General features: G+C 33.0%; 1 protein-coding gene across 2 annotated transcripts; it reads right to left on the reverse strand.

Annotated features, from left to right (window-relative positions):
* Nucleotides 1–17,739: 17,739 nt before the first annotated feature.
* LOC117169962 (endocuticle structural glycoprotein SgAbd-2-like) lies at nucleotides 17,740–20,564 on the reverse strand. 2 transcript variants are annotated; one of them, XM_033356476.1, is made up of 2 exons: nucleotides 20,445–20,564; nucleotides 17,740–18,223 (listed from the first exon to the last, which is right to left on the reverse strand). In XM_033356476.1, the coding sequence occupies exons 1-2, from the start codon at nucleotides 20,537–20,539 to the stop codon at nucleotides 17,809–17,811; spliced, it is 510 nt and encodes a 169-aa protein (XP_033212367.1). In that variant the 5' UTR covers nucleotides 20,540–20,564; the 3' UTR covers nucleotides 17,740–17,808. The 2 variants fall into 2 exon arrangements, with proteins under 2 accessions (XP_033212367.1, XP_033212375.1); XM_033356484.1 differs by lacking the exon at nucleotides 20,445–20,564 and adding an exon at nucleotides 19,984–20,033.
* Nucleotides 20,565–21,342: the final 778 nt, after the last annotated feature.

The following is a 21,342-nucleotide window of genomic DNA, read 5'->3' on the forward strand; positions in this document are numbered from 1 at the left end:
GATTTCCGGAATCCAAGAAAAAATAATAACGCAGACAGATTAGTTAGTTTATGCTCCGAAAAGGGATTATTCGTTACAAAAACTTTATTTATTTTTTACTATGTGCCGGAATATCATTGCTAGAAGTACGATCGAAGTGTGTCGTACTGCGGTTGTATAAAGAATATCTGGTGATGCTTAGCGGAATGATGAAATTCGCGCAGCCATTAATGAAAAGAAACAAGCATATTTAAGAAAGCTAAACATCACATGCCTTAGCGATAAGGAGAATAATATACTTGAAAATGATTACAGAGGAAAAGAGAACAGCCAGACAACATGCAAACAATATGCAACATTGTCCTAAATGGTGGTATAATAGAACAAGTTGATAAGTACGTATATGTTCGTAGCTTATTCACAAGTGACGGAAAGATAGATGACCAGTTAGATAGGCGCATAAACGAGTGTGAGAAGGTTATTGGTAGAGTAGGCCCCATTATCAGAAGTAAAAATATATCAAATAAAGCTAAAGTGGCAGTGCATAGTTTTATATTTGTACCAAATGTGTTATGCGGTGGCGAGATATGAATCTATCAAGACAAGGATAAGAGTAAAATTAACGCGATTCACATAAAATTACTGCGCATGATATGCAGCAAAATACTGATGGACAAAGTGAATAACGACATAATCCTCAAAGACTATGGTTCATAACAGACACTATGGAAACAAATCGTTTAAGATGGTTCAGGCATGTTGAAAGAATGACAGATTAACGAATAAAGAAACGAGTTTATTAAGGTAAAGTAAATGGCAGTGTGCCCAAAGGCAGACTGCGGAGAGAATGGTTAGATGTATGAATAAGACCCTAAATAGAAGAGACATGAGAAGCCACAGCAATACGAATGTTTGCATGAAAAAATGTATAGGTGTGCAAGAAGCTAGAGAAGCATGCCAGGACAGAAAATTATGGCGACAAATAGTTAATAAAAATCAGTGTCAGTAGAGCTAATGACGCCTGAAACAAAATGCCTTGGATACTAATAGGCCTGAGTGGAAAACCTCACATGACGACTTTGTGAGGCTCTTCTCTTATGATGATTTCTAGATATATTTATCATCAGCTTTGGTCGGAGCAGTGTTGTGGAACGAACGTCTCACATAAATAAGTAACACGAGAATTGTAGATCAATATAAACCATAGAAGCTATATGATACGCCAGTTCTAACCCGTGAACATAAAGAACATCCCCTTAATCTAAATATTCCTCATGTGAAAACATTGAAGGCTTTTAAATAATGAACTTATGTATATATAATTTGACCCATTGACACGAAACTAATCAACAAGAAAATATAAAGAAAATATGATCAGCGCTTCCGCAGTTCTAGCATGGCTATGTTGTTATAAAAAGATTCACCCCTTGTGGAGCATTTAAAACAAGTATAATAATATTTAAAGATAATATCGATCAATGTATTCAAGGAGAAATTTTATTTCAAAAGCTGCGACCATTAAAGCAATCTATCTAATAACAAAGAAAATATGGTAAACATTTGCAGAAGGCCAATTGTTATATTACTCTAAGATCTGGAGTAGTATTAGTGGATATTGGTTTCAGATATTAATTGCAAGCTTGATTTCAGAGAATTTTTTATTGTGTAAAAAGTGTAAGAAGTAAAATAACTTCGCGCACATGTCACGCACAATATGTGTGCAAAAAGTGCATTTTATGTTTTAAAGTGCAATATGTTTGCAAAAAGTCCGATTTTCGTCCAAAAAAGTACTTTTTTGGTACACTGGCTGTCGTGACAAGACAACCTGGTTGCCAAAAATAATTGCCACGCGTCTGCAGGATCTATTCGAAACTTTATGAATTACAACTACAAAGCACTAAACGTTTCCATATCTGTAATTCCATCACTTATTATAAAATATCCTCCAGATGTATCTAATAAAAACTACAAACATTCCAAAAAGATTGTTTATTGTGTAGAATTGATTTAATGAAACATAAAAATTAGATAAAAAATAAATTTAACGTATAATGTTAAAAAATAACATATTAATTATTGTGAGAGCAGGATGTGATTGCATCCTTCTCCCATAATAATGGCTGAAAAGTGACTGTCAACAATATGGACTAACCTGTCATGCAAAGACTTGGAATAAAAGGCGCCAATTTTAAAACAGATATTATCACATAATAACAGACGATTTGCCGAAGTTACTAAGAAAGTAGAAACAAGCTGGATAATTTTAGTTAACGAATATACAGTAATTTTAATACAAAGAAAGAAAATCAATTGATAGTAATATTGTGAAAATTAAACAGAAAAGATTCAAAAATAGAATTGTATGATTCATTATGATGGTCTAAATCAGTGATTTTATTAGGGAAATTATGTAGTTTTTTTTATAGAAACCATTTCAGCATAAGCTTTTTTTGTCGGATTATTTTCTTGGTGTTAAGCTTCAATATTATCCCACAGAAAAAAAAAGAAATATTATCATTAGGATTATTATGTAAATGATCGTTAAGGACATTATCATAATCTTGATGTTCTTTTAGTATAATGTGTAAGGGTCTTTTTGCTTGTCCAATGTAACATTTTCCACAATTGCAAGTTAAACACTAAACGCTAATTTTTTAAGCATTTAGAAGTTTTGTTACATTTTCTGAAATTTTACTATCTTAAGGAATAGCTATAGTGCTTTTTGGATAAAATTGTTGTTTGACAATTTTATTATGATTACGAATTAAGTTTATGTTTTTAAGTTCTTTTAATCTATTATCTATATGTGTATCAATAATATGTTGTGAAAAATTATTCAAAAAAGATCATATTTTACCATTGTTAAGTTATCTTTTATAAAATTTATTGTCAGAAAGCAAAATAGCGGAATCTGCTAAGTTCTTCACAATAGCAATTTTTTGCTGAAAATAATGTTTTGAAAGAAAGTTGAGTAAGCGACCAGAATAGGTTGATTTGCGAAACCAACTTGTAGAATTGGAACCGTTATCATGTTTTATAATGTTAATATTTAGAAAGTTAATGGTATTGTTATTTTCTGTTTCAAGTGTGATTTGCAATCTTTTATGTTCTGAGTTACAGGTTTTTATATTTTATTCAATCTTATCTTTAGGAGTAATTAAAACAGTGTCATCGACATACCTAAAGAATGCAAAAGTTTGTATCTCAAATTTATTGAAAATTTCTGATTCTAAATCTTGCATTACCAAGTCAGCTAGATTATTAGAAATAGGAGTTCCTATAGAGTTCCAAAAGTTTCTCTATAAAAATTTTTAATAAATTGCAAGTAAGTGTTACCCGTTAGAAATTGTATTTCTTCTTTAAATTTATTGAAAGGTAAAGCAGTAACATTCTTAATAGACCGTGGGCTCACAACGTAAATGGGAACGTGATACGGATAAAGCCAATTTTCACATGAGATGTTCGTCTGATGTTGAGGAACGTAAAAATGGGTGCCTGGCAGGTGTGAGTGGATGCGTTTACCTGTGGCGACCTGTCAAAGGTGCGAATTTTTGGCAGTTAACTAACGTGACTCGGATAAGGTTGAAAATTGGTGTACATGTAGGGGCTGACATTAGAAATAGCACCTGCGCATTGCCAGGCACTTACCTGGATGCAAAAGTGTTGCCAGGCGACTTCGAAGTCGCCAGACATTCAGGTGAAATTTCTTGAAATTGATTTTACAGGAAAAAGTTTGAAACAAAAGTTGGCCCACTACCAGAGATGCATATTTTCATTAGTACATCATTTGTAAAATGTTAATATTTACGAAGTTATTCGCATTTTCCCTTTTTTTCCCCATTTTTTCTATCACCTGCTGTATCTTTAGCAATTTAAAAGAAGGTGTGTTCAAAATTAGTACACGAATAAAGTAAGTCTTGTGCAAAGAATTGGCGTCAGCCACTTTCAGTTAAAAAAATAACTTATTCTGCCATAAATAATCATAATCAGTGTCACGTTCTCAGCTTCTGATTATCGTAGAAAGTTGTAATAAAGGTGAATATGATTATAAAAATTAAACAACAAAATCGCTTAAATGTAAAACATCCATTATTTATTATAGTTAAACTTTATGTTTTGTCGTTGAGATACGTTCGATCTTTATTACCGTGACGAATGTCAAGTTTCCTAGACCCAGCGTGGGTCATTGGCGTAGGCATTACAAATTCTTCGTGGTGCATTTTTAATGCTTTTTATTGTTATGGTATTTCTTTAATGTATGTTTTCTCCAAATATATCAATTTTATCAAAAAATGATATACAAATGAAAATATGCATCTCTGGGAGTGGGCCAACTTTTGTTTCAAACTTTTTCCTGTAAAATCAATTTCAAGAAATTTCACCTGAATGTCCGGCGACTTCGAAGCCGCCTGGCAACACTTTTGCATCCAGGTAAGTGCCTGGCAATGCGCAGGTGCTATTTCTAATGTCAACCCCTACATGTTCACTATTTTTCAACCTTATCCGAGTCCCCTTAGTTAACTGCCAAAAATTTGCACTTTTGACAGGTCGCCACAGGTAAATGCATCCACTCACACCTGCCAGGGTCCCATTTTTACGTTTCTCATCATCAGACGAACATCTCATGTGAAAATTGGCCTTATCTAAAGGAAAATTAGTAAAAAGTGAAGTTACATCAAGAGAAAACATAATATGATTAGAAGGAAAAAAGAACTTTTCTAATTTTTGTTTTAATTCAATAGCATTTTCTATAAAAGATTTAGGTTTAGGAAGAGCAGTATATAAAATATTATTTAAAATCTCAGGTATAGTATATGTAGGAGAATGAACAGGACTAACAACAAGTCTTGAAGCAAACTAATTTTTATGTATTTTAGGAAGGCCATAAATTCTAGCTAAATTAGTATTTTTTGTGATAAGATCTTGTCTCTCTATGTTAGAACCTAAAAAACCTTCTAATCTCCATTTGTTGATTTTATTTAAAGTTTTTTTGTATATTTTTAAAAGGGTTGTCTTGAATTTTTGCATGCGTTATTTTATCGCTTAACATTAATTCCATTTTGTTCTAACAATCCTGTTTATTGAGAATTATTGTAACGTTGCCTTTATCAACATGTGTTATAAAGAGATCTTGACGTCCTTTGAAAACTGTTTTTGTTTCAGCAATATTTTAAGATATGATTCTATCTGAATCAGAAATAAGGTGCAGTCTCTAAATGTATCTATTGAATAAAGCAAGAATTTTATGTCTTTCTTCAGATTGTAATTTATTTGATATTGTATCAATGCTCGTTTTTACATTTTCACAATTTCGAAAATGTGTTGATTTACAGAAGTTGACAAAGTAGATCTAAATTTATCACCTAACCCAAAAATATCATTAACATGGTCAGCAATCAGATTATTCATTCAATTAATAATCCATGAGTCAGAAATCTCTGAATTATTAGAGTATAGTCGTTTGTTTTTATTAATCTATTAATCCACATTCAAGTTTTTAATGTGTAAAATCTTCTGTATTTTTATGTTAAAGAGTGTGATTAGTCAAATTAGGCTTACAGTTATTAGGTTTTTTATATTCAATGATTTAATAATAATCATCGTTTTCTAATGAGAAAAAAAATTTTTTTTGATTCCACTTATACGTTTTTTTAAGAAATTCAAATGATTATAAATATCAGAGATTTTCATTTATCTAATTTAACGTTGAAAATTTTTAATATTGAGTTTAAGTTTTTGTTTAATAGAATAACTGAAACAACTGAAGGTAAATATGTTTAGTTAAGCAGGTAATAATACAAGGAAAAATATCATATATCCGATAATTAATAAGAAACTCTTTCCTGGCTTCCGTGTCCCTAAAGTTCTGGTTGATGTGGATCTAATAAATTCTTGATATTATTAAATGTATCAGAATCATATTTTTCTTTTCGTTAATTCAAAAAGGTCATGCTTAATCACGATTCTGGTTGATGTACAATCAATATAAATATCCTTTAACGTCCGAGAAAATCTATATATAATAAAAAAGAGTATCAGAAGTTGCTTATAAATCTATAGGGCAAGTTTTTGTTTTATACAATGAGATACGAATTAAAAAAGAGTAATAAAACCTTACGAATTAAAAACGAAATTCCATGATGTCATTTTCGCATCAATTAATGAAATCCAAATTATATTGGAATAAATTCAAAACAAGAAGAAAATTATTTTCCATTCAGTTTTTATGTAGAAGTTCTGTGAAGAATTATTTATATTTGTAATAGTTAGAAGTAAAATTATAAGTATTTAAGAGGTGCAGAATTGTTTTAATAAATCATAAAAATTGGATACAAAATAAATTTAACTTGTAATGTTTGAAAATAACATGAATCCATGGGATGATATTGAAGTTTTACATCAACAAAGTAATCCGACAAAAAGAGCCTTTGCTAAAATGGTTTTTATCAAAAAGAACTAGATAATTACGTTAATAAAATCACTGATTTAGACCATCTTAATGAATCATGCAATTCTATTATAAAACCTTTTTCTGTAAAATTATCACAATGTTAATATCAATTAATTTTCTTCGTTTCTATTACAACTACTGTTATATTCATTAACTAAAATTATCTTGCTTGTTTCTATATTCTTAGTAACTTCAGCACGTCACTTGTTATTTTATAAAAAAATCTGTTTTAAAATTGACGCCTTTTATTCGGAATCATTGTATGATAGGTTTGTCATATTGTTGACAGTCACTTTTGGAGTCAATCTTATGGAAGCAGGATAAAATCACATACTGCTCTTATAATAATTAATGTGTTATTTTTAAACATAAGTTCAACTTATTTTTCATCCAATTTTTATGTTTTATTAAAAGAACTCTACACCACAATCTTTTTGGAAATTTAAATACGGTAACAATAATTTTTCACTTTTGAAATTGAACCTCTTAATTACTTATAATTTTGCTTCTAACTACTAAATATATATATATATATATGTATATATATATATATATATATATTTCTTATCCTATATTGATTTTCTCGGACAATAAAGGATAATTATACAAATATTCTAGTTCCACAAGTGTCTAGTCAATTGAAAAAAGTCAATAGCTTACAATAATTTGTGTCACGGATAGCTGTGTGAAAAATTAGTTGCAGGGGTTCGCGTAAAACAGTAGGTCGGCTGAAAAGTAACGTAGAAGCTCAACAAAATTTCTTTATAACAGTACAAATCAATTTTATTTTCAAAATGAAACGTAATTTTCCAAAAACATGGCTGATTTACATAATTCTATTCTTTGATTTACGCAGAGAATGTGAAACTAAGTACCCAAAGTACGTCAAAAGGTTCGTGAAGCACGCTAAAGAGGACTTACGGAAATATCAAATAGTTTTAGTCGCAAATGAAAAGAAATTTAACTTAGATTTCGGTAACCTTGTCTACTCTGTTTCGTCAGAACTCCCTGCACTTATGATTAATCTATTTCAATCTAAAGTGCAAAAAAATTTTATTGAACTCCCATTTTTTGACGCGCCAAGAGCAACCACATTGTTCATTTACATCGAGGATTTAAAAGTAAATGCATCGGTTTCAGGCGTGGGACTCCTAGATTTTTTAGATCAACTGGTGCCTCAAAGAATTCGACCAGCGTGCTTGATCATTTCACTATGTGAAGGAAAGCTTTGCACCTATGAAAAATTGCTCCAGCATATGTGGTCTCAACGCTATTTGGATGTAACAGTTTTTCAACTCGCTAAGGAAACAATTGAAAAAGGATATTTCCAGAATCGTCAGCAAGTTAAAGCTATCGTACGTCGGTTCAATCCCTTCACTGATGTTTATGAAAAACTTAAATATTCGAGGCAGATAAAATGGTTTCCTGATAAACTCCAGAATATGAGAGGCTACAATTTAAAAGTAGGATTAATTCATTATCCCCCTTACAGCAGAGTTCAGTATAATAGCAAAGGACTTCCAGTTGATTACAGTGGTGCAGATGTTTTGACATTCCAGACCTTGTCCAAAGTGTTGAATTTTTCTGCATCTGTAGTTTCATCAGTGAATGCGCAAATAGGTTTCTTTAATCCCGAAAACAGATCTGCGAGCGGCATGATCGGTAAATGCCTGAACAATGAAATAAATGTCTTCGCTAGTGCCATTATGAAAGTGCATTCATTGCAGATTTCATTTTTTGAACAAACAAGAATGTTAGATTGGGAGTCTGTTTATGCAGTGGTGCCAATTTTCCCAGCTGCGGTAGAAATAGTACCTACAAGTGCATTTTATGTCACCCTACTCGTAATTTTAATCATTTTGGTAGTGATATACGGGTCAGCGTATCTGATGAAATTTGATGCGCACTATTGGAATATTTTCAACATTTTGCTAATTTTATTAGGAATGCCTGCTCCTCGAGAACCAATCAATTCTGCTGCAAGAATTTTCTTTGTCTCAGTGATCACTTTATCTTTCTTATACGCTTCTAGTTTATTTGGAGGACTCACATCTACAAATTTAAGGACCAAGACCCAAATCAAATTCGACACCTTTAAAGATCTGGATACTTCTGGTTTAAACCTAATAATAAATCCAAATCTATTTAAACGAACGTTCGGTCATGCTCAAGGTGCTTTATGGAAGCTGGGGAGAAAAACCTCAACAGAAGAAAACGTTCAAACATTCTGCAGAAGACTTATAAACAAACACAAGAATGTTTCATGTGTACTGCCTGGGTCGAAGGCAGTAGCAATGGCCGAATCATTTAGAAATGGTTCTGGTCACTCACTTGTGAAGATTTTAAAGCAGCAATTTTGGAGTGCCAGCACAGTGATGGTTTTAGAAAAAGGTTCACCATATGTGGACCGTTTGGACAAGGCAATCATTCGAATGATTGAATCAGGATTACGACAGAAATGGACTGGCCATTATTCACGTGATCTTTCCAATACTGGTTTTGTCTTGAGAAATCAATCTGACGTAGAATTTGAAACCATTGGTAGAGTAAGGCACATTCGACAACGACTTTTTTTCATCGCGATTCACGGATATCTGTTATCAATTATCGTTTTTATAGGAGAAATTTTATTTAGAAAGCTGCAACTACTTTTATATTCTGTTATAAAATAAGGCGAAGAAACCTTCATTATAGACAAATGTTTGATTTATCTGTACCATAGATTTTTTAATATGGGTGATATCTTAGAAAATCGTCAAGGAGTGGAGTTGAAATCCCTTGGAAGTGTAATGAATCTTCGATATCTTGTCCGTAAAGTAATTGACTGATACTTGTTATTGTTCATGGTTTTAATACATCGTTTTGGGAATAAATATAAACGAGCTTATATTTATTCATATTGTTGTATCCATTTTTTTTGTTCATTTTTCGTGAGTACTGCAAAAATATACTAAGATATTAATGTTATAATAAAATACTCCCTCTCATTTTGTTTCAATTCGAGAACCAAGTCACTGTACTCCGACTCCCATGTATTTTTCTGGCCACATATTTGGTACACCAACAGAGCCATCTTCAGTTCCCCAGAGAATAAGATTAATCTATGACGTCACATAGTAATCTCATAATCATTTGTTTATTGTTAATGATATACATATTGCTGAGCATTATTCGTTTCTTTTAAAAGTGTGCAAATGTCAGTTTAAAGGTACGTAACATGTATCAAGTGATGCAATCAAGTTGTAAGTATAGAATAGTTGTATAACATTGCTGTAGGTCATCTTTGAATTGTAATTGTGAATCGAAAAATGTATAGGTTATTCTGCCATTTACAATTCAAAGATGACCTACAGCAATTTTATAAAATTATTCTATACTTACAACTTAATGGCGTCACTTGATATATATTACATAACATTAAACTGACACTTGCACATGTTTAAAAAAACGAACAATGTTCAGCAATATGCATATTATTAACAATAAACGAAACGATAATTGAAAATAATTTTGAGGTTTACTATGTGGCGACATAGTTTAATCTCATTCTCCGGGACAACTGAAGATGGCTCTGTTGGCGCAACATATATTTGGCCAGAAAAATACATGTGAGTCTCACAGTAATTTCCAACGTTTGAAAGTAAACTACAAGCCGCATTATCTGGAAAAAAGATCTTGTTTATGATTATCAAACACTCATCACTTAGATAAAGCATTGTGTACATAGTTTGAACAAAAAAGGTTGCTTGTTGATGTAGTTAGCAGAATTATTTTAAAGAAAAAGCCATATTATTCAACAGTATTTAAGGTAAATTAGATGCATTGTATGCGATAAATAAAAATAATATCCCGTTAAATTGCGTCGAATAACAAAGCAGGCTTCTCAACCATACATAATTGAAATCTTTAAAGTTTAGGAATTGCAATTAAAAATATTAAATTCAAGTCTCATCAAGTTTATTTCATTAATTTTCATTATATTTGATAGAAATATTCTTTAACTTAGTTTTTGAAGTTTATAATTTTGTGTTATTTCACATGAAATATATTTTTATAAATATAAAGTTTATTGTATACACTAGAGTTATGATTAATTTATTTTTTTTTAATATAAATTTAGTATTTCAGTTTTTCTGTATTCAATTTAGGTAAATTATTTTAAAAAGTCAAGGTCAAAGCTTTTTTCAGTGGTAGTAAAATTCGAGGATAATAAAGGTTGTTTCACGGCTCTTTTTTCGGCTAAACCGAGTGGAAAAAATTTATTTTCCTCTTCAGCCTCTTTCAATGGTGAAACCAAAGCTTCAGTTGAAAAATCGAATCCTACTTACGAATTTTGTGAATATATTACTACATTTTTGTTAAAAGAAGGTGCTAATCATTTATTCGATGTGACTGTCTTTCCTTTAAGTGACCACCACGTTTCATTAGTAATACGATGGTTTCCACCCACTGATTATTCTCCTTGAACTTTTCCCTCTGTTTTAGTTAGTAGTTTAATGTCTCTTTGCTGAGTATGCTCAGACCTTTTTTCTCGCTGTTCTGTGTTAACCAAGGTGCAAACGAGTGTACCCACTCCCATTGTTCAAACAAATTAAAATAAAGATGGTATTTGAGACCATTCAATATTTCAGTATTTTAATTTCAAGACAGTATTTATATTGCTTTGGCTTTTTTGTTAAGTGATTTTCTTGACTTGATCGTCTTCTAGAGTTACGCCGGGATCGATCTTTGGTGACGATCGTGGTCATAGCTTCCGGAGGCTACATCTCTTCTCATTTTCCAAAGCAACCAAGACATTTTTTGGGTTAAAAGTGCTTTGTCGAATCAACTCAGGGACCCATATTTTGGATTACTTTGATGGGACGTGCTTCCTCGCTACCCCATGCGAGTCCGTAATTAATACCGCATTAGAGTGCGAAGAAAGTGATGATATGTCAAAAAAATTAAATCTAAAATTGAAACATGGGTTTCATTCGAATGAAGGAGATATCGGCTGTGATATGCTGACAGATCAGCAGATCGTAAATGCCTTTCGTAAATACCTCAAAGTATCGCAGAGTCAACTTCATCAACGATCTCTCCTCGGTATGACTATCTCGCTCAACAATACATCGCTGGAGCAACGAGAATACAAGGAGGTAAAAAAAAAAGACCCACTCAACGAATTGCGCAAGGAGAGAAAGGTCTGAGACAAGTTTATCGCAACGGATCTCCTCAAATCGTAAAAAATCGGGATCAAACAACAACGTTAAGGGATGACGGGGCAGGCTAAATATTGGTAAAACTATCAAACTGTATTGCCAAAATGTTAGGGGCCTTAATAGCAAGATAAACCAAATACTGTTATCTCAAGGCATATTTGATTACGATTTAATAGCATGTACAGAAACTTGGTTAAAGCCTTCAACCTTTGGTGAAGAAATATTTGATATGAATTCCTTCGATGTGCACTGTAATGACAGACTTAATAAAATAGCTGGTGGGACGTTAATCGCGCGGATATTTCCAACACAACGGAAGAACACAAAGGCATGCCCGGTTTATAAAAAAGGGGATAAAGCTGATATTCTTAACTACAGACCTATTTCTATTTTAAATAATTTATCTAAAGTATTTGAAATCTGTCTATACAACATTATCTGGGGGGCCTTTAAGCCATTTTTTTTCCTTTGCCCAACATGGTTTTCTACCAAAAAAACCCACTGTAATCAATCTTATCACTTTTCTGCAGCTTATCTATTCAAAGCTCAATCATTTTGGTCAGGTGGATGTAACATATACTGAGCCTTCTAAGGCATTCGACCTGGTTGATCATGGGATACTACTTTCTAAATTAAAGAAACTAAATATACCTGATAATATCATTGCACTATTGAGGTCTTACATCTTAAATAGGCAGAATTTCGTGCATTACGGAGGACATAACTCAGCACCGTATTTCCTTTAATCTGGCGTACCACAAGGCTCCAATTTAGGGCCTTTACTATTTACAATCTATTTTAACGATGTGGGATTTGTGTTTGACGCCATAATCTCATATCTACTGCATGCAGATGATACCAAGATCTTCTTGCCCATATCTACCACCCAAGACTATGAAATTTTGCAAAAAAACCTTCAGTATTTTCAACTCTGGTGTATTGATAACTCATTTGATCTCAATATAGCGAAATGTAAAATCATAGCATTTACAAGAAAAACTGATTTCATCGAATATAATTACGAGATTGATAATGAAATACTAGAAAGGGTATCTGTAATACCAGATCTGTATATAAAATTTGACGCAGACCTTACTTTTATACCCCGAATAAATAATTTAATCGCTAGCGCTAATAAACTCCTTGGTTTTATCCTACATATACACAAGAATTTCAAGTCTACCAAACCGCTTCAAATTTTATTCAATGCATTGGTAAGATCGAAGCTTAAATATGCTAGAATTCCTAGAATACAAGCAGAGTGGTAACTATCCGCCACCGGGTTTAATCTATGAGCAACTGGTACGGAGATTTCATGTATGGAGACTGGAAAAAGAAGAATATTTGCAACTTTATTATTTTTATTCAAGGTAGTGCATAATCTAGTCGAGTGCCCATACATCCTCTCGTTGCTACCATTGAATGCACCTGGTTGCGAAACTAGAGCGACTATCCAAGGAGGGCAACCATTATTTTATTTTCCGATGCCAAACTCTAACTGGGAAATGAATTCTCCTGCCTCCTCAATACCTACTCAATTTAATCTCCTACAGAAGAAATATAAGCACACTGTCTTATTCAATGATTCTCTTTTGGCATTTATAAGAAATGTAATCGACTAAATTAATGCTACTACGCAATAGAAAGTATCATAACTAAGCTACGTATTCCAGGTTTATAGATCACATTTTTTTATAGAAAAATCTACCTTATTATTTGTAATTACTGATTATATAATTCGACTGTCTCAAAATATACCATTTAAGAATTATGTTAGCAATTTTATAAGGTAGCCCTGTTATTGGTCCAAGTATGGCGATATTACTATATAATCATCTATTGTAGCCACTCACTGTTGGGCTTGTGATTTTTCAAAATAAATTTATTTAAAAAAACACCTTTAAAGATTTGGAGATAGCTCTGGTCATTCTCTTGTAAATGTTGTGAAACACCTCTTCTGAACTTTCAAAACAAATGCAATTAAAGAAACAGGTTCATTCCACCTAGAGCGTTTGAACCAAGCATTAATCCGAATTATTGAATCTGGATTCCAAAATAAATGTACTGGACATTCTTCCCGTGCTCTTTCCCACACTGGTGATATTTGAGGAAATCAATAAAGCGCAATTTGAAAGGACTAAAAGTGGCAAGGATCGGCGACATCTCCTTATCGCGATTCACGGATATCTGTTGATGACCATCGTCTGCATAAGAGAAATATTAATTAAAAAGCTTCATCTGCTTAAAGATTCGATCTAACAATAAGAGGAAGAAAAATTCACTGGAGATCAGTGTTTGCTTTATCGTTACCATGGATTAAGCAATAAAAGAACAAATGTCATATAATATTGGATATGAATATTTAATATTAAATGAATTGATCCACAGCTCAATGTCAACTTTCACATAGTTGATAGTCGAAATATTGTAACAGAGATAAGGAATAGTACATTATGATACAAGTGCGGAAAGTTGGAGAATCCTGACCAGTGTGACATTTGCCGCCCGAGCGAACCGAGAGTGGCAAATTTCACGCGGGTAAGAATCACCAGCCCGCATGCGTACTACTGTATGGGTAATTCTCCAAAGACCGGGCACTTTAATGACCATAGATCATATTATTGAAACTATTTTTTTTGTTATTTTAAAACCTTGCGAAAATCTTCATTTTAGTACCTCACGACAAGTTCCATAGTAAAAATTATGTTATATTATTATAAGCCAGTTAAAACAAATATTATGTACCCAAAAATCGTTTTAACAGATGTGCACACATGCCTGAGACGAATTTGGTGTCACGTAGGAAACAAATAATGCACTGCTTTAAAATTTATGTTTGAAATTCCTAAAGTTAGGCTCAAAAAGTACAATCTTCATGATTAAAATTTTAATTTTAATGCAATATACACTACAAATGTACGCTAATATGAGTGTCTTCGGAAATGTTTTTGAGGTTACGTCGATAAATAAGTAGGGCTCGTTTAACAACGAGAAATTCTTTTTTGGGTCCTGCTTGGAGGTCGGATTAAGAAAAAAGGATCTGACTATTCTTTCCTCTAAGCTTTGGGTGCAAGCACTAGGAGCTTTCTTCGTAAATAAAAAAGACGGCCAGAAAAACATTGTTAATTTTTTTTTAGTTTCCATCGACGTAACTAGCAGTAACTTTTATATTTCACAGCAGGAGTTACAGATAAAAGATTAAAATTTGCAGCAGACCGGCTGAAAATGATTTTTCAATTCATTGTACTATCAAACTTTAAGAACACTTATTGTGTTGTTTCCCATCGAAATAACATCCATCAAAGTAAAAGCTATCGAGGTGACCATAGTCTAGTACGTATTTTCTATTATAATATTTCGAATTTGTAAATATTTAGTTAAATTCTTTTCCTTTATTTAGAAATAATTCGAGTTACAGGAAAGATGGAGGGGTCTGGAAATCGGACAAAAGCGGTCAAGCAGGAGGGGTGAGTGTACAAATTCGGAAATTTTTCAGACGTCATTTATGGACGGCCCCTTATGGATTTTGTGCCGCTGAATATAAATCTGACCGCAGAATTTCTCCTACACGTCACAGCTTTCCCGAAAATGCAGAAAATAAGGAAAAAACTAGGGATAATTTGCACGTTATTTTGATAATACCAGTATACGCGAAAATAGACCAGACATTTCCTAGGCTTTTCCCTAGATTTTTCATCTAGAGAAAAAATGGAACAAGCCCGAAAAATTTGATGTTAAAATTTAGATTTAGCACGCAAATCTGCAAAGTATATGGCATTTTTGTTATTTTTTCCCGAACAGATCTATATAATATGAGAAAGACCTTCAGTTTCTCTAGAATTACACGAGGTAGGGAAACCAAAAGGCATACTAGAGAATTCCTGAGTACAAATTAAGTCTCTATAAATCACTACAATTAAGTATATAACATCCATGTGTCTATTTTCGCGTATACTAAAATTATTAAAATAACGTTCAGAATATCCCTAGCTTTCCACCTTTTTTCTGCATCTAGGGGAAAACTGAGACGTGTACCAGAAATTCTGAGGCCAGATTTTGATTTAGCGGCTCAAAATCCATACGGGTGGCCTAGTCACTTGTTTCGGGCAGACCAATTTTGTTATGGCCTGTGTGACCAGAAAATGCCTAGACTTTTCTTACTTTTTGCATTAAGGGAGAAAATGGTAAAAGCCCGAAAAATGTAGTGGCCAAATTTAAATTGAGAGTGCAAAACTGTAGAGGAAATATAATTTTTGTTATTTGTTGCTATATAAGTCAGTATAACTTATACTGCATTCAAACTTTTCTAAGGTAAAGTTTGATCAGGCTGAAGGTGCTTTGTCCAATTTGAGAAAGTAGAGTTTAAAGGAAGAAAACGTGCCAGAAGTCTGTGAAAGATTGATATGTAGATACAAGAATGTTACGTGTATACTACCCGGGTCGAGAGCAGTATCAATGGCAGAAAAAATTATAAGGCAAGGCCATTCTCATGTTAAGGTCACGAGAAAGCCCTTCTGGAGTTCTCGAAGATCTATATTTTTAGAAAAAGGTCCCCTTATGTGGAGCGTATAAACAAAGTGATAATTTGAATGATTGAATCAGGCTTGCGGCAGAAATGAACTGGACACCATTCTCGTGATCTTTCCAACACTGGTAGTACCTTGGAAAATCGTCCGAGCCAACCGTTTAAAAGCCATATTAGTGTAAAGAATATTCGGCGACGTTTTGTCCTCATCGCAATTCACGGATATCTGGTATTAATAGTCGTTTTGATAGGAGAAATTTTATTCAGAAAGTTGCAACTGCTCACAGCAATCTATTTAACAACAAGATGAATAAACATTCTCTAAATACCAAGATATGGTATACCTCAACCACGGACCAAGAATGAGAGGGGGAAATATTTTTAAGAAGGTTTTTGAAAATTAGATGGCAAAATCAGTGAAAAAATATCTCCAAATTCTGAGCCAGGCTTGGTTCTGATCGGCCCAGAATCGAACGCTTTTTTTCATGTCAACAGACAGCGCCGCTTATAGTCCCTGAACCTGGTTACAGTATGGCGCAGCAGCGCCCAGAAAACCGCAATAAAAACAACTTCTGATACAGCATTGACTATTCGAGCCGCTAAGGGACGCTCAAGAGAATATTTCTCTTTATCAAACAACAAAATTTTTTTGAATTCATATCATTAAAGAAACAAACTTTTTGCTTTAATTTTAAAGAAAGGCTAATTGGATTTTAAGGCATGAAAAATATTTGCCTTATTGGTTAAAACAAATAATTCGTTTAGTACAATTTGTTTTATTTAGACAAAAAATTACCTTTTCTCGAACAATGCATTTGTTTAAAATTTGTTTATTAAATGCATATAAAATGGCTAATTCAACCTAAAAATACAATGCAAAGCAGTGCTACAAAGGGCCGCGACGCATAATGAGGCGATACCGAAAAAATTTCCTACCGTGTTTTTTTCCTTTCCGTGTTTGCTGCCGGTTCTGATTTACTGAAAAACTAGAAATTATTTTAAAATAGATTAAATAAGTCTAGTGTTTAAACTGCTTGAATCTTGAATCTTTACCTTGAATATAACTGATAATGTTACAGATAAGTATTTTTTCTAACATCTTTGATTTATAAAAATTATTTATAAATTTGGTAATGTTTCTGGACAATTGAAAATTTTCGATATATACTTAAAACCAGGAGCACCAAATTTTTTTGACCCCATATCAAAGAAATCATTTATTTAATTCAAATAAACATTTTTCTTAATGCAGAAATAAATGTAGTATAAATAAATAAAATTATTCATGCTATAATTGTTAAGCTGCCTGAATTAAATAAATCAATTTTTTTATTATTTTCATCAAAGAGTAAAATATTCTGCTGGTACGAATAGATATTCTATTTTATTGACTGTATTCTAGGTTAGAAGCGATTGACCAGCACCCTGCAAATCAATACTTTCGAATAAAGTTAACATTTTTTCTTCAATGGAAGAAAAATTGTAAAATCAGTATTCCGTATTGAAGAAAAAGTATTGTGACCTAAAACAGATTTTAATCAAGGAAAATGTAGACAATTCTCTACAAAGTATGAACACACCTATCTTATCAATTTATTTATTGACATCAGTGGGCACAACTTAGTCTTACACCTTTCACTAAATATATCACATCACGTTTTTTTCTCATCCAGTGCTCTCTCGGGGTTGTTAGCCAACCAGTCAAGAGCACGTTGAATCAAAACTGGAATGGGTGGAGGAGTTGGAAGATGTGCACCTTGAAAGGTAGCACCATTTTCATCAGCTTGCCAATCTATTCTGACTGGAGTTCCATCTTGAGCTGGCCAGCTAGCTGAACCTTGCACAGATGCAGCTTCATCTTTCTGACCAGGATTTTTCAAAGTTCCCGATTCCTGGTACTGGATACCATTAGCTGTTTCGAATTGGTTGAAGAATGTTCCGTCAGGACTAACATCTGACGATTGACTTATGATGGGAATCGCAATATTATCGGGTTTGGGTGGACTCGCTCCGAAGGCTGTAGTCATCAAGGCTAGGTAGACAAGGCTTGAAAACATCATGATTATTCTGAAAATTTAATTGCGAATATTAAATAAATTTTAGATAGATGAACATGTATACACATAACTATTTCGTCTGCAATACTTTTTTTGTGATCCAAGCACGTAAAATAGGCGACTTTATCGAATCTGACGTTTGCGGCGAAGACGAGTGTGCTGCAATCACGCGAGTAACAATAGTCCTTTTCATTTAAGAGTGGAAGCTTAGGCGCCGCTATAACACTTAGCGGGCATTTAAAAATTTCGGTCATTTTTTTGGTAAAATGTACACTATCGCACCTAATTTTAATGTAAAAGTGAATGAAAATGATGTGCCAGATGCGGAATTATTGCATAAAAAGGTGAAAAAAATACCTTTTGTCAGTTATAAAGGTGGTTAAAATGCAGAAAACAATGTACCAAAGGAAAAAAGCAGCAACTTATTGACCGGTATGTGGAATGCAGGTTATGTTTACACTGCGTATAGTGTAAGGTTTTAACAGTGAAAAAGTAGTGTTTTGCATAAAAGTGAAATAATTTTAATAATTACAAAATATAAAAAAAAGTTGATAAAGCATTTTTAATTAAATTCAGTTGAAAATGAATTGATATCTATCATTATAAGTGGGTTGTCAGTTTTGAAATTCACCTAGCTTTCAAATTACTGAAATCATGGTTTTATATAGTACTTTTTAAATCAGGGTGACCGCTTGACGGGGAAGGTCGGAATTTTTTGTAAGAGACGAGAAATATGTCAGATAATTCATTCTTTGACTGGGAATTTTACAAATTTTGAGGAAAAAAATACATCTAATCACTTAAAATATTACAAATGTATCACACGATAATTTACAATAAGCTCATTTAAGAATTTTTTAAAATGTTTATTATTATTATTATTATATAATATATAATATTATATAATAATTTATTTTAAAACGTGAATTTGCAATGTTAAGAATTTTAAAATGCAGGTTTGGAAGACTTGAAAGAATTAATAATCCACAGGGTTTGAATTTGAACAGTTTTGATACAAAATATGTTGAGTTAAACAACTGTAAATAGATGTAAATAATTTCATGACTTTTTTTAATAAACTGCAGTGCGAATATAAATAATCGAAAAATATTTCCTTCCGAGAGACGATTTTAATCTCATGCTCGAAATTAAAGAAGGTACATGCAGATTTTAATTTCCAATATTGAACTGTTTCAATGAGAGAACGTTAGTATTTATAGAACTTTAAACATCTGATTAAACCTTCATAAACTATTTGTAATGAAAATAAGTTAAAATTAATAGAATGCAATGAGCAAATGTAAGTATCCTTGTTTACATCCTTCATGCTTGAAAAATGCTCGTCTCTGCGCGCACATAACCTCACCCACGTATCACCTTTACTGCATTTCGCGCAATTTTTAATATGCTTTTTAAGTCAACCATCGGGAATGTCACCCTTTCGATGTATTAAACAGCATTTTGGAAATATAATAAAATAATAAGTACATTCCAAGTAGGACTTGGACCGACTGTCACTTTTGCACTTTCCAAAACAGCACCTCTTGTGCGCACCAACATTTTTTCTTTTCAATGGATTTTCTCCTGGTCTATTAGACATTTCTTTTTTGGGAAGTTTTTTAACTTCCAATTGTTCGGAATAGTTTTTTTTCGTCAATATTTACTATTCCCACATAAGTTTCAGTCAAAATTGACCGAAACTCACATGGAAGTACTATATATCTTTAGCGCTTGCGCAATGTCGTTTTCTTAAATGAAAAGGTCTATTACCTATATGCACGTATATCATACATTATTTTCTGCAACTACCATATCGAAGGCTGTACCCAAGAGACTTCTTCAAAAGAGACTGACCATGGACATAGGAAACACGGGACTAGGCATGCCATCCTAACTTGGGCGAGCGAGGTTGAATCCACGGGAGGGGGAGAATTCCATGAGTGGGGAGAGCCGCCATCTTACGATGTGCCATTTGATTATGCGCACGGGCATTTTTGCCGACAAATTGTGCAAGAAAATATAAACATGTGGGCGCTGCCATGTTTGTTGCGGGACATCAAAAGGTGGCGGACCTCCCCCCTCATTGCATATCCCCCGCAATGGCATGCCTAGTCCCTTGTTTCCTATGTCCATGAGACTGACGCTTTAAAATTGACTAGAGGGTTCTCTGATACGGCGTGAGATGGCAACACCGATCAGCGATTTCAGACGCCGCATAACCCCTAAAGTACCTTATCTTGAAACTGCGCAGGAGCAACATTTTCAGCCATAGAGCCTTCTCACTTGTGATTCCACGGGCTCCGACCGACCACTGAGGGAATAACATTGTCCTATGTCTCTATAGTTTGCGTGTGTTGCTGAAAATTTTTTTTATTTTTTTTTTGCTTTTTCAAAATGCAGAATGAATATTTAGCAGTATAAGACCCGATATATCCGAAAAACTGGAAAAAATCGAAAACTGTTCATGCTCTTACAGATATAGATTTGAATGAAAATGTGACTTCGCAGTCCTCGTTAACTATAGTGGACACAGTGTCATGTTTTATTCAATCTCACCGTTTCTTTCACCGCAGAACAAGTAAAAGCATATAAAATTCTGCTATATAAAATTCTGTTGAACAGCAGAAGTTTCAAAGCTTATAAATTTTATGAAGTTCATTTTGAGGTAAAAGTGACGTAAAAATAGTTCAATGTCAATACAGTGTTTTTAGTTTTAAGTTAGTATCGCAGTGGGCAAACATTTGGCGACGTCTTTAGGACATCTTAACGACATTTTTACGACATAATATGTCCGTGTCGTTTCGGTGTATTTACGATATCGTAAATATGTCGTCAGATCATACGACGTTTTTACGATATCGTAAAGACACATTAACGACATGGACATAGGATATCGTAAAGTTGTCGTAACGATGTCGTAAAGACCTCGCCAAATTTTTTGACCATTGGGATTTTTACATGTAACTTCTTATTTTCTATGAGTATGAACATAAACATCAAGTAATATTCATGTGAAGCATTGTATTCGTTTTAATTTACATTATCAAATTTTATTGCTTATGTAAAATGCGATGGCAGTTTATTGATAGTTTGAGCAATCTCTGGCAAGAGCGATCTGCTCGGACAATT

This window comes from Belonocnema kinseyi, chromosome 1 (genome assembly GCF_010883055.1).
Source record: "Belonocnema kinseyi isolate 2016_QV_RU_SX_M_011 chromosome 1, B_treatae_v1, whole genome shotgun sequence".
NCBI classification, from domain to species: Eukaryota; Metazoa; Arthropoda; class Insecta; order Hymenoptera; family Cynipidae; genus Belonocnema; species Belonocnema kinseyi.

Coding starts and splice junctions, on each gene's coding strand:
- LOC117169962 (XM_033356476.1), bottom strand. CDS start 20,539: ATGTTATTCCCTCAGTGGTCGGTCGGAGCCCGTGGAATCACAAGTGAG. Junction 18,224..20,444: donor CTGCGCAGTTTCAAGATAAG/GTACTTTAGGGG, acceptor TTAAATTTTCAG/AATAATCATGATGTTTTCAA.